The sequence below is a fragment of the Geotrypetes seraphini genome, chromosome 3 (genome assembly GCF_902459505.1).
Source record: "Geotrypetes seraphini chromosome 3, aGeoSer1.1, whole genome shotgun sequence".
Taxonomy (NCBI): Eukaryota; Metazoa; Chordata; class Amphibia; order Gymnophiona; family Dermophiidae; genus Geotrypetes; species Geotrypetes seraphini.
Window position 1 is genome coordinate 300,747,611 of NC_047086.1, and position 13,765 is coordinate 300,761,375.

General features: G+C 44.1%; 1 protein-coding gene across 1 annotated transcript in view; it reads right to left on the bottom strand.

Annotated features, from left to right (window-relative positions):
• Positions 1-13,765, bottom strand: part of LOC117357752 — a 245,966-nt gene that overhangs the window by 75,247 nt on the left and 156,954 nt on the right. Inside the window, exon 13 of the mRNA XM_033938800.1 lies at positions 1,191-1,334. Coding sequence (XP_033794691.1) covers positions 1,191-1,334 — 144 coding nt within the window. The remainder of the gene's footprint in view (positions 1-1,190; positions 1,335-13,765) is intronic.

Consider the following 13,765-nt stretch of genomic DNA (forward strand, 5'->3'; position numbering starts at 1 on the left):
GTACTGGTCGCCATGCATGAAGAAGGACACGGTATTACTCAAAAGGGTCCAGAAAAGAGCAACTAAAATGGTTAAGGGGCTGGAGGAGTTGTCGTACAGTGAGAGAATGGAGAAACTGGGCCTCTTCTCCCTTGAAAAGAGGAGATTGAGAGGAGACATTATCGAAACATTCAAAATACTGAAGGGAATAGACTTTGCAGATAAAGACAGATTGTTCACCCTCTCCAAGGTAAGGAGAACGAGAGGGCACTCTCTAAAGTTGAAAGGGGATAGACTCCGTACAAATGGGCCGGCCAGAGAGTGGTAGAAAACTGGAACGCTCATCCTGAGTCTGTTATAGGGGAAAATACCCTCCAGGGATTCAAGACAAAGTTGGACAAGTTCTTTCTAAACTGGAATGTACACAGGTGAGGCTGGACTCATTTAGAGCACTGGTCTTTGACCTGGTGGCCGCCGCGTGAGCATACTGCTGGGCACAATGGACTACTGGTCTGACCCAGCAGCGGCAATTCTTATGTCCTTATGTTCTGTTGGACTCGCGATAGTGAGGGAGGGGGGCTGCTGGACTCACAAGGTGGGGGGCTGCTGTTGTACCCTCGATTACGAGAGGAGGCTGCTGGATGCGCGATCACAAGGATGCGTTAACCAGTTAGTGAGGCAGTAATATCAGTACGATATCTGCTTAGCACATCTATACCCATTCTCCATCCCAACACACCCTCTCTATAAAAATAGACAAATACTATGAGCTTAGCATTTGCAGAAGGCAAAACTAATGCAGAACGCTTTAGCGCATCTCATATTAGGCCAATTTTGCTTTGTTAGGCATGCATTGGCACCTAAATTAGCTTAGTAAAAAAGCCTCCTAGTCATTTCGAGCTCAATACTATGAGAAGCATGGGTAGTCCATACTCTGAAAAACTAGATACCAATAGGATAGTTAACTATTAGTATTGGCTATTTATTTAGGAAGTATGTTACTATTAATTTTGTTTGTTTTTTACAGTTAAATTTGTAATGATTTTGGGAATGTCCAGTTTCTTATTTGTTAGCCACACCGAACTTAAGAAGCAAGTATGGAATATAAATGTTGCAGTTTTATGTAATACAATAAATTCCTACACTGAATAACTGAACAAGTTACTATCACCTCGTACATTCAAGGAGTGACTAAGAAATATGGCACTCACATGTGAAGAGTCTGTACAGCTGTCAGATTGAAGTTAGTTGGTTTCACAGACAGTTTCCTTAGTATGGTAGATATTTTTAAAAATCCTTTCAGCAACTGCACATTCATTATTGAAAATGAATTTTCTGCCTTAAGAACAATTGAACTGAAAAATAAAAAAAACGGTTATCTAAATCAGAATCTCAAACAATGTTAACATTTCTTGATATAGCATTTTCTCATTCATATTTTCTAGTCTGTGCTTGTGGCAAAAGGGTTGATGCTGTGACCATAATAATACCTCTCATTTAACTTTGATCTCATCTCTGGCATGTAAATATCACAAAGAAGTATAGCTTGAAAAGACACAGTTACAATGTTTTAAATAAGACGAGTCATAGGGGCCCTCTTATTAAAGCTTAGCACACGCTAAATGCTAAGAAACCCATAGGTATAAAATTGGCTTCTTAGCACTTAAGGCCAGATTCTATAAACGGCTCCTAAGCGTGCCTACATTGTAGGTACCACTCAGCATGGTTGTCAATCAACTGCTAGGCACTACTTAAAGAATCATGCTTAGTGGTGCCTAAGCAGACTTAGGTGCTGTACAGTTAGGGGTCGGTACATTACGCCAGGTTTGCCAAACCTAACTTTCTGGCACCTAACTTGGACATCTAGTGATGCCTAAGTCAACCATGCTTATTCTCTACCCCAAACTCTTCTTCTTCTTAGGTGCCATCGACTCATGCTGAAGTCCTAGTGACTTGATGAATTACAGATCTAAAAAGAAATTGGTTTTGTGCTAGTTCAGTAAGGTCCTCCAGTATCATCCTCATGGTTGTTTTCAACATGTCCAGTCATCTGAATGCAGGTTGCCTTCTTAACCGGGATTTAAATTTATTTTTTGATTGGCTGAAAACTGGAGCAATCAATTATCATGCCAAATAAAAAAACAAGTTGCGCATGGATTCCAAAGTTTGAACGTTCTAATCACTGGGACGCCCAAGTGTCATATAGACACCACGGCCTGATCACCATCCAAATACCATTTCAACCCGTTAAGACACAAAAAAAAAAAAAAAAAAAAAAAATTCACAATCTTCCATCAACAATCCCTTCCCCCCCAAGTGTGCCACTTTCCCCTCCAAGTGCGCCACTATGGCCTGGTCTAACTCTCACCAATGCGCTACACTACTCCTACTCTACCTACTCACCACCAAGATCTGCACAGCCGACCCAATACACTCCGCCCCCATCCCAGTTCACTATTCCTCATACCGTCTGGCAAAACCCAGATCTCACTCACTCACACCACTCACACCACACGACCACCTAAACACAGGTCCTTTCCCATCCCTCAATCCTCCCACCACCCACAAACCAACCAAGCACTTCATGAAAAAACAAAGAACACTGAAAAAACTAGCCTACTCCCACAATCCCCCAACGGACCCCACCAACTTCCAAAACCTTCAAGGTTACTACCTAAACATAAGATCGATGAGGAATAAATCCATCCTGATTAAAGACTGGCTGACCGAAACCAATCCCGACTTTGTCTTGCTTACTGAAACCTGGTTACTATCAGACACAGACATCATCATCAAAGACTGTCTCCCTCCAGGCTTCAAGATTCTGTCCCTAGCCAGAACCAGGGGAAGGGGAGGAGGCCTAGCAATAATCTTCAAAGACCATCTAAACTGCACCACACTCAACACCAAATCCTCCCCCAACCTAGAAATACTAGCCGCCTCACTAACTTCAAAGACCTTTGCTTCCTCCCTAACAATCACTCTCTTTTATATCCCCCCCAAAAAATGGACGGTCGCCAGGGAGGACTTCGCCGAATTTTTATTAACCAACTCTTTAGCAAGCCCATACAACCTTCTATGCGGTGAAATCAACATTCACCTAGAGCAAACAGATCAGCCAGATATATCCGACCTCTGGTCACTAATCTCACAGCTAGGTTACTTCAAACCCCCACCCATCGTAACCCACCAAAGAGGTCACCAGTTAGACCTGGTGACCTTCTCCGCCAAAGAACCAATCACTCCCAAATTTGTGTGGAAACAAGACAACTGGACAGACTCCCTATGGTCTGACCACAAACTTTGTAGCTTCTCCATTCACTACCAACAAAAAAACACCATAAACAGAAAAGCAAGAAACACCAAAACCCACACCACTAGAGGCAAGATCGACCCGAATGAATTCTGGTCCCGCTACGAAACTATCACAAAACAAAATGACGAAACGAACCAAATCATGACCACCTGGATCAAAGACAGCACAAACATACTAAACGAAATAGCCCCCTTAAAAACCAGCAGAATTAGATCCTCAAACCAGGAGGGCTGGTTTGACCTAGAGCTACTACAGGCAAAAAAGGACCTCAGAAAATCGGAGAGACAATGGACCAAATCTGGAACCCAAGAGCACAGAATAGAATGGAGACTTAAACTAAAAAACTACAAAACCCTAACCAAGGATAAACGAAAAAACTTCTATGCCCAAAAAATTGGAAATGTCACAATCAACAGTAGTAACCTCTTCAAACTGGTCAACGATCTTTACAATCTCGAGACAGTTACCGACAACCGGGACGAGGAACCCACACTAACCGCCAACTCCCTAGCCGACTTCTTCAACTCCAAAATACTGAAACTAAGATCTTCGATAACTGCCCCTGCCAATCCCCACGGGGACTTTCCAACCCTCCAAGACAACAACAGTCCCAAACCAGACCCGGGGTTCAGAGCAGACCTAAACTGGGATCAATTCACTACTATCGATTGGCAATCCTTCAACAAATTCTATAACAAATATACCAACTCCTACTGTAGACTAGACACCTGCCCCCCTAACGTAATGAAAACGGCTCCAACCCACTTCAAAGCAAATATGCTGGCATGGGTCAACCTCCTACTGTCTACCGGAAGCTTCCCAGCAGAACAAGGCCACATCTCGATCACCCCAATCATAAAAAACACAAAAGAACCACCCAATATCCCGTCCAACTACAGACCGATCGCAAGCATCCCACTATTCACCAAAATAGCAGAAGGGCTGGTTAATGCCGAACTTACCACATACCTTGATAAATTCAATATCCTAAATGACAATCAATCAGGCTTTCGCTCCAACCACAGCACCGAAACCATTATAGCCTCTCTCCTAGACCACCTTCACAAACTCTTCAGCCAAGGCTCCAGCGCCTTGATTGTACAACTCGACCTGAGCAGCGCATTCGATCTGGTCGACCACAACATTCTCCTTGACTGCCTCTCCTACATAGGCATCTCGGGCCAGGTCCTTAACTGGTTCCACGGGTTCTTACGGAACAGATCATACAGGGTATTCAAAAACGACGCCTTCTCATATAGCTGGGAGAACTCCTGTGGCGTGCCACAGGGCTCCCCCCTATCTCCCACCCTATTCAACGTCTACCTCGCCTCCCTAGGAAACCTTCTGCAAAACCTCAAGCTCAAATTTTTTATCTACGCAGATGACATCACTATAATCATCCCGCTAACCAGTTTTACATCAGAGCTCCTTACCTTCCTTTCAAGCATACTCAATCAGATAGAACACTGGATGTTATCATACAGACTAAAACTAAACCCGGATAAAACAAAATTCTTCCTAGCAACCCCCAAAGATAAAATCAAAGACACCACAATTCAAGTAAAAGGATCCGTTTTCCCCCTTGAACACAACCTAAAAATACTCGGCGTCACACTAGACAAACATCTATCCCTCGACAAACACACGGACAATACCGTCAGAAAAAGTATCTCGGTGCTTTGGAAACTCCGCACCATAAAAAAATACTTTGACGAAACTTCATTCCGCCTGCTAGTACAATCCTCCATCCTCAGCATATTGGACTACTGCAATATCATTTACTTAAGCTCCACAAAAAAAACCATCAGGAGACTCAAAATGATCCAGAACACTGCTGTCCGCCTCATATTCGGCCTGAAAAAATGGGAACACATCACCCCTTTCTACCACAAACTCCATTGGCTGCCATTAGAATCCAGAGTCCTATTCAAATTCGCCTGCTTCTGCTATAAAACAGTATTTGGTTTATCCCCAAGCTACATCAACCCTCACTTCGCCCTAAATCACAGCATCAAGGACTCCCGCAGAATCCAACTATTCGCCTACCCCTCTCTTAAACTCTGCCACTCTAAAAGATTCCTCGACAAAACCCTCGCCTTCCAAGCCACTAAGCTAAACCCATGGTTATCCCAAATGGCCCTCAAGGCCCCCAACTACCTCGGCTTTAGAAAACTACTCAAAACCCGCCTCTTCCAAGACCAGGATCCCAACGCCCCTTCTATCTAACACCCACTCTCCCCTCTACATCCTTCCCTCACCCCCCCCCTGGCAACTTTGATCAATTTGTTATTGAACCGCTCATAACCCCGCTCAACTGCTGTAAACCACTTGTAACCTTGTTTAATTGATGTGAACCGCCTAGAACTCTTCCGGGTATGGCGGGATACAAAAATAAAGTTATTATTATTATTATTATTAAGTGCTGATAATCAAAATCATTTTTCTGGATTTCTAGTGATACATTTCTCCTGCTGTGCATCCAGAATTCCAGGGTGTGTGATGAGAGGCGTATTATGGGCGGGTTTTTGGCATGCTTAACTTGGAAATCTTGTGGTGATAATGGAACCTTTTCCAAGATGGTCTGGATGGAACTTAGATGTTTGGAGCTACACCTGTTTTAGAAGCATCTAAGTGCTACAAAGGTACCCAAACTGACCAGATGACCATTGGATACATTAAGGTATGATCCCCCACACTCACCCACTGCTAACTAACCTCTCCCACCCCCAAAAAATCTGAATGAAAGAGTACATACCTGTCTCTAGAACAGCAGAACTTGGTATGAGAAAGCCTAGTAGAGCATCACACAGGTGTCCTAAATAAACTGGTGGATGGGTTAGTGAACCATAGAGAGTAGGACCCAGGCCCATAAGCCACTCTAATCACTACATTTATGGAGGAAAGTGTGAGCCCAGTAAAATCCACCAAATCCCTACTCAACTGCCATATAGGTGCCACATGTAGCCATGAGAGCTATTAGGGTGGTAGTCAGGTGTATCTAGTAGGTCTTGTGGGGGTTTTGGAGGGCCAATCAGGGACTTCCTTAGGCTCATCCCTAAGGAAGTCCCTGATTGGCTCAGGTGCCTCAGGCCCCTCCCAAGGGAGGATCCCGAGGCACATGAGCCAATCAGGGCCTTAAGCCTCTCCCTGTGCATCACATGATGCACCGGGGTGGGGCCTAAGTCCCGCATTGCATTGAAGGAGGTCAGAGGAGCAGGAGGGACTGATCACCCCTCCTGCTCCCAACAGAAATGTACGAGGAGGGGGATGGGAGGTGGTGTCTGCTGTCCAGTGGCAGGAGGGAGTGGGCATCCCTTCTGCCATATTTTTAAATGCAGGTGTTCAGTGGGGGGCGGTGGGGAGGTGGAGGGGGCTGATGGCAGGAGGGACCGGGCATCCATCCTGCCATATGTGGGTCACGGGGAGGGGGCACATTTGTCGGGGGGGGGCAGTTTTTTGACAGATCTGTTTGTTTTTTATTCACTTTTTTTAATAGGGCAGATATTTTGCATGTGTAATACACACAAAACATCTGTGCCATGGAAAAAAAATGAATAAAAAAAACACAGACCTATCAAAAAACCAGCAGACCTGTCGGTAACACAGTTACCCATAGGTCTACAGCAGTCGGGTTTTAGAATAGTAAAACCCGATTCAAAATAGCCAAGCAAATGTTAGTGAATCAATCGCTTGGCTATTTTGCATGGGGTTCTACTAATTTGCGTGGCTTGTATCGGCTTGCACAATGGGGAAAAACACACGGTGGGCTGTTTAGTGAATCAGATGGATCGCAGCGATCGTCGCTAAACTGGTTTAGTGATGATCACTGACTTTAGTGAATCGGGGCCTTAGCCCAAAGTGCCTACACTCAGTGGCATACCTAGGGTATGTGGCACCCGGGGCCCATCATTTTTTGACACCCCCCCATGTAAAATTTTTTTTTTTTTTTTGCAATAACCATGAAATGGAATAAATGGTCAGAATAGAAACAGGCAGTGAAAATTTTCTTTTATTGAACCTCAATTATGTAACCATTATTCCAAACATAACATAACATAAATTATGTCTAAATTTTAATGACATTAGAAGTACATATGGAGTAGTTGCAGGTGATGCTTGGGACAGTTCTGATTGTGTTAGTTCGGTTTTATGTGTTTTTTGAATAGAAGGGTTTTTATTTATTTTTTGAAAGTTTTGTAGTCTGCGGTCGAAGTCAATAGGTTGTAGAGTTGGAGGTCGAGAGTTACAGCTCGAATGGCTAGGAGGTTGTTGAACAGTTTTTGGTTGGAGGGTGTGTGAATGGTGCGTGAGTTCTCCTATGTCTACTTGAGGTGGATTTAATTAGTCGATTGTTCCAATAGGCTGGGCTGTCTCCGTTTATTGCTTTAAATAGTAGGCAGGAAAATTGGAAGTGTATTCTCGCTTGTATTGGGAGCCAATGTGAGTTGTGGTATACCTCTGTGATGTGGTCGAATTTCTTCAGAGAGTAGACCAGTCTTAGGGCTGTGTTTTGTATTGTTTGTAGTTGTTTTATCATGGTTGTGGAATCTTGACTGTTTTTCTTCCATTTTCTTTCTAGTTGTCTGCATTGTCTTTTCAGTAGGAGTAGTTCATTGTCGAACCATTTGTCAGATTTTCTATGGATTCTGGTTTTGGTTTGTACAAAAAAAGGGAAAATGTAATAGGATTAATACTTTTTAATCCATTTATTTTTTGAAAAATACAGGGAAAACCCATACATTCATATTGGTCTTTCACAGTAATGAATATTACAGTTTCTGTTTTCGAGTCTTAGTTTCAGCAAATTTGTCAATGATTTCATCAAAATTGATCTTCTTTGCATATTCATATTCAATGGACAGTATAGCTAGATTCGTCAATCTATCATTGCTCATAGTTGATCGAAGAACACTTTTTATTAATTTTAATTTTGAAAAGTTTCTTTCACATGAAGCAACAGATACACAAATAGTTAGGAAAAGTCTTAAACATAAGGATAAGTTTGGCACAGATTCATAAAAATCCCATTTCACAATAAATTCTAGAAATTGCAAAACTGTCCATGCCTTTGTTTCTTTGGGATTCATTCCAGCAGCTTTTAAATGTCTCCGCAGTCGAAAAATTTCCAGTATGATATCTTCACCAGAAAATTCATCATAAATTTCAGTTATATTTGGTAAAATCTTGCGAAGGTTTTCTTCTTCTGCAAAAATTAGAGAGAATGGCTGAATGATAGCAAACATTGACATTATTTGATCCATTGCTTTAGAACGAGTCTCCAGTTCTTGGTGAAAACGATCAAGACATTCAAACATAGCCCTTGTGGTTTCTTCTGTCAATGTAAGACCAGCATCTTTTGTTGTTTCTCCAGGCATTCTTCTTCGAAACTTGATTCTTTTTTCTATGCCAATGTCCATGTCCTTACATTTTGTTGTTCCATAGTTAATGGCCTTCTCCACAATTTCTGTGCACTGGTCTTCAAGGAACAATTTTAAAGCTTGCAGTTTCACTGTACATTGTTCAAGGCTGATCCCGGCTGTTTGCAAATATTTTTGTGTCTGATTAACCTCATGCAAAACTTCACACCAGAAAAAGAGATAACACAGAAAAGAAAAATCACATACAGCAGAGAGCAAAATCTGAGCTGATCCTCTTGTATCCACATTTTCTTTTGAATCACACAGTGCTTCAAGGGTTGAAATTAACTTTTCAAAATTTGTCTTTATGGCATGCACTGCTTCATAATGAGCACTCCATCTTGTCTGGGAAAGTCTTTTCACTGTTATACCTACATTCTGCAGCATTTCCCATCGATGAGTTGAGACTGAAAAGAATGAATACACTTTTTCCAAAGCTCCAAAAAAAGTCACACATGAAGAAACACTTCCAAAAGAGTGAACTCCACAAAGGTTCAGAGAATGATTTGCACAAGGCACAAATAAAGCCTTGGGATTAATTTCTTTGATTTTTGCCTGAACACCACTGTGAATGCCAGCCATAGTTGCAGCGTTGTCATAGCCTTGACCACGACAGAGGTTTATATCCAGTCCATCACTATCCAGTTGTTTCAAGATCTGTTCCGTGAGTTCAGCAGCAGACTTCCCAGAAATAGGAAAGAAGCCCAAGAATGATTCCTTTATTTCAACTTTATCATCTTCAATATAGACATATCTGATCACTTCACACATTTGATCAGTGTGTGAAACATCAGGGGTGCTATCAAAAAGAATGCCAAAGTATTTTGCTTTTTTAATATCTGCCACAATTTTTTCTTTGACATAATTTCCCAGAAGATGAATGAATTCATTTTGAATTTTTGGAGATAAGTATGAACTCAATCTGCTTTCAGAAGGAATAGCATGTTTGATTTTTACAAAATGTTCCTTCAAAATTGGGTCATAATTTGATAGTAATCCTTTTTTTTGAAAATATGTTTATTAAAGGATCAATGCATACGAGAAAATACAAATTGTGACCATACAAGAAAGACATCATATACAACAATCAAGGGTGCAGGTAAAAATAAACAAATGTCAATACATCCACAACTTATCATCCCCCATGCAGATCCAATTTTTGAATGAAACCCTCCCTTCCAGCCCCTCCCCCCCACCCTCCCTGTGCACCCATGATCTCTAACCAGCCTAAAAGGAACTCCAATAATCCAGATAGGTCTTAGATTTCCAGCTCGCAGCCCCCCGGCGGTGCTGCCGCTCCCACCCAGCCATCAGAGACATATTAGCCCGCCACTGCTGCACCGTTGGCCGCGTGGTACCAATCCAGTGGCGAAGAATTAGTTTCTTTGTGATTCCTAAGGCCACTAAAAGAAAGCGCCTTCCAGAATCGCTAACACCCGCTTCCACCAGGGGACCTGTGACACCCAACAGCAACATCTTGTAAGACCAATCTATAGATAATCCTATAACTTTCTCCAGCTCTTGAAGCACAGAAATCCACAGGGGCCCTACATATGAACACTCCAAAAAGTGATGTACCAAGGTGTCCCGGCGAGCCGGGCAACGGGGGCAGCAATCATCAGGCCATAGCCCCATCTTTCGTCCCTTACATCTCGTTAAATAAGATTGGTGCAGAATCTGTAGATGTACTTCCCGCAAACTCACATTAGGGGAGGCAGAGGCACATTCCTGAAAACACAGAACTAATTCATCAGCAGTGACCTGCTCACCCAAAGCTGAGGTCCAATCCGTTACCATAGCATCAAGAAACCTATCAGACCGTCGTTCCCTCCCCACTTTATACCACTCCGAGAGCGTGTTAAATTCAGATGGGGCTGACAAAAACTGGTGATCCAAGGAAGTAAAGGTGGGCAAGCTGCCCTCCGGTGAGCGGAGCACCAAACAATAACTAAGCATCTGCAAGTACGCAAACATAGACCCTGCGACCCAACCCCAGCGGTTCCGGCATGCCAGAAAAGAGGGAACCGATCCCGACCCCACTTCAGCAACCTGCCCCACAAAACGACACCCAGACGTCCGAACTGAGGCAAAAAAAGCATGTAACGGACCAGCAGGAAACTTAGGGTTACCCACCAATTCCGTAAAAGGCGAAGGACCCACCGCGCCCCCCAAGGAAGACCGCCACCAGCACCAGGCCATTCGTAAGGGTCGAAGCATAGAATGACAGGGTCCCGCCCCATGCCACAGGAGGTTAAAAACTGACACTGGAGCTGACAAAATGTACCAGAATCCAACCTGGGCAAATCTGGCAACTCCCGTATATAACTCATGCACCCATCTCAACAAAGCAGCAACATTATAAAGACGCAAATCGGGCAAGTTCACACCTCCGTGCTCGCGCCCCCTAATCAGTTTATTATAGCCAATTTTCACCCGGCGGGAGCGCCATATAAAGGACGAAACGATCTCCCTATAGGCCTGCACATCTTTCTGTTTGATCCAAATGGGCACCATTTGTAGTGGATACAGGAGCTTCGGCAAGAGGACCATTTTAATAAGGGCAACGCGTCCCAGGAGCGAAAGGGGAAACTCCATCCACTTTTTACACAGAGCTTGGACTGCATCAAATTTATCAAGTACATTCTTCCGATAGACCACCCCCGGATCTGCCTGTAGATATATTCCCAGATATTTGAGCGTTCCCTTAGACCATTGCAACGGAAAGGAAGGGTCCTGCCAAAGAGTACACGGGGGGTGGACCGCCAGAGCCTCTGATTTATCAAAGTTAATTCGCAACCCAGAAAAGGCTCCAAATCTCTGTATAAGATCTATTAATCGAGGGACCCCCTCTGCAGCATCTCCCAGAAAGATGAGCATGTCATCCGCAAACAAATTAATTTTAAATTCCTGGGAACCCAACCAAATACCACGTAAGTCAGTGCTCTGACGGAGCTTAGCCGCAAGAGGCTCTAGAGCCAAGACAAAAAGCATCGGGGAGAGGGGACAGCCCTGGCGCGTCCCCCTCTCGAGTTCAAAAGAAGAGGTAAGCTCCCCGTTAATCAGGATTTGGGCCGTAGGATGAGCGTATAATGATCGAATCCCAGTCAGAAAGCTCCCCATAATGCCGAACTGAGGAAGAACCCAAAAAAGATAATCCCACAACACTTTATCGAACGCTTTTTCCGCGTCTAAACTATCAGAGCATTCTGTTGTCCCGGGTGTTGCCCAACAAGTCCAGGATTCTGAAGCTCCGAAAGCGCCCTCAGTACATTAGCAGATGAATAGCGGCCTGGCACAAAACCTGCCTGGTCCGAATGAATTAAATTGGGCAAAACCCGACCCAGGCGAGCCGCCATAATAGCAGCAAACAACTTGATATCTTGATTGAGCAGAGAAATAGGTCTATAGGATCCCAGCTGATCTTCCGCTCGACCCGGTTTCGGTAGAACCACAATATTGGCGTGAGTTAGTCTATGCGGAGGCAATGCACCTCTACTAAGAGCCCCACATAGGGCTTGAAATGGGCCCACCACTCGTACCCCCAACAACTTATAATATTCAGAACCCAATCCGTCAGGCCCAGGGGCTTTAGCCAATTTAGCTTGTTGAATTTCCAACCCTCGCACCAGGGCATTTAACACCTCTCGCTGTTCATGTCCCAGAGACGGAAGCTGTAGGTCTTGAAAGAAAGTCGTCCTCTGTCCTGTGTCACAGGTCCCCCTGTCATATAGCGCCCTATAGTAGTTAACAAAACTCTGCTGTATTCCAGCTTGGGCAGTTACCTCACTACCATCAGGCGCCTGAATCCGTGAAGTAATGCGCTTCGGCGCCCTTGAGGTAACCAAAGACGCAAGCAGTTTCCCGGCTTTGTTACCCCAGCGGTGGAGGCGGTATTTGTACAATCTGATATCTCTAAGGGCTCTTTCCGCTAATAAATCATTAATTTGCCTACGTAGGTCAGAATATTGAGATCGAGCTGTCGTAGCACCCGGAGCATGTAAACTCCCACACAGGACGGCCAGACGCTGTGTTAAGTCCAACAGTGTCTTATCTTGGGCTCTGCACTTGCGGGTAGTATACTCAATAATTTTACCACGCAAGACCGCCTTGCTCGCCTCCCAAAACACCACCTCTGATACATCAGAAGCAGGGTTTTCGTTCACAAAGAAATCCCATTGTTGTTCCAGGAAGTCCTTAAACTCATCATCTTCGTATAACGTGGGATTCATATGCCAGCTAGTAGTCGACCCCTGGTACCCCGGCCTATCAATGAGCTCCAACCAAACCAAGTGGTGATCTGACAAAACACCATCTTCAATCACCACTCGTGGGATACCCGCCAGCAGAGAAGGAGCAACCAGCAGGTAGTCCAAGCGACTATGAACATCATGCACTTGAGAGTGAAAAGTGAAGTCAGATTCAGTAGGATGCAGTGTGCGCCAGACATCAATCAGACCCACTTGGTGGAGCACAAAGTTCACCCCCTTGTGATCGCCTCCTTTCAATCGAGGCTTAGGTGGCTTGCAATCAACAAGTGGGTCTGCAGTGATGTTAAAGTCCCCACCTAGTACCAATTGGTATTCAGAAAAAGGCATCAAAGCCGCTACTAATACAGAAAAGAATCTATGAGAGTATACATTAGGTGCATAAAGAGAACAAAACGCATATTTCTTCCCCAAGAAAACTCCTGCCCAGATCACATAACGCCCCCTCAGGGTCCTGTATTACCTTGTGCATAGTACAAGGATGTTTTTTATGAAAGAGGAGAGCAACACCTCGCTGTCTGGAGTTATATGAAGCAAAAACTACTTCCCCTACCCAATCCCTCTTCAGTTTAACATGTTCTGTCACGCTGAGGTGAGTCTCCTGAAGCATTAAAACGTCTACTTTTAATTTCTTACAGTATTGAAATAATTTGCTGCGCTTCACTGGGGAATGCAAGCCATCAATGTTGAAGCTGGCAATCTTAACAGAACTCACAATAGCAGTTGGTAAGAAGTACGTCCCCCCAGAGACAACAGGTCTATGGGGCAGCAGCGCCGGCCTCCCAGCC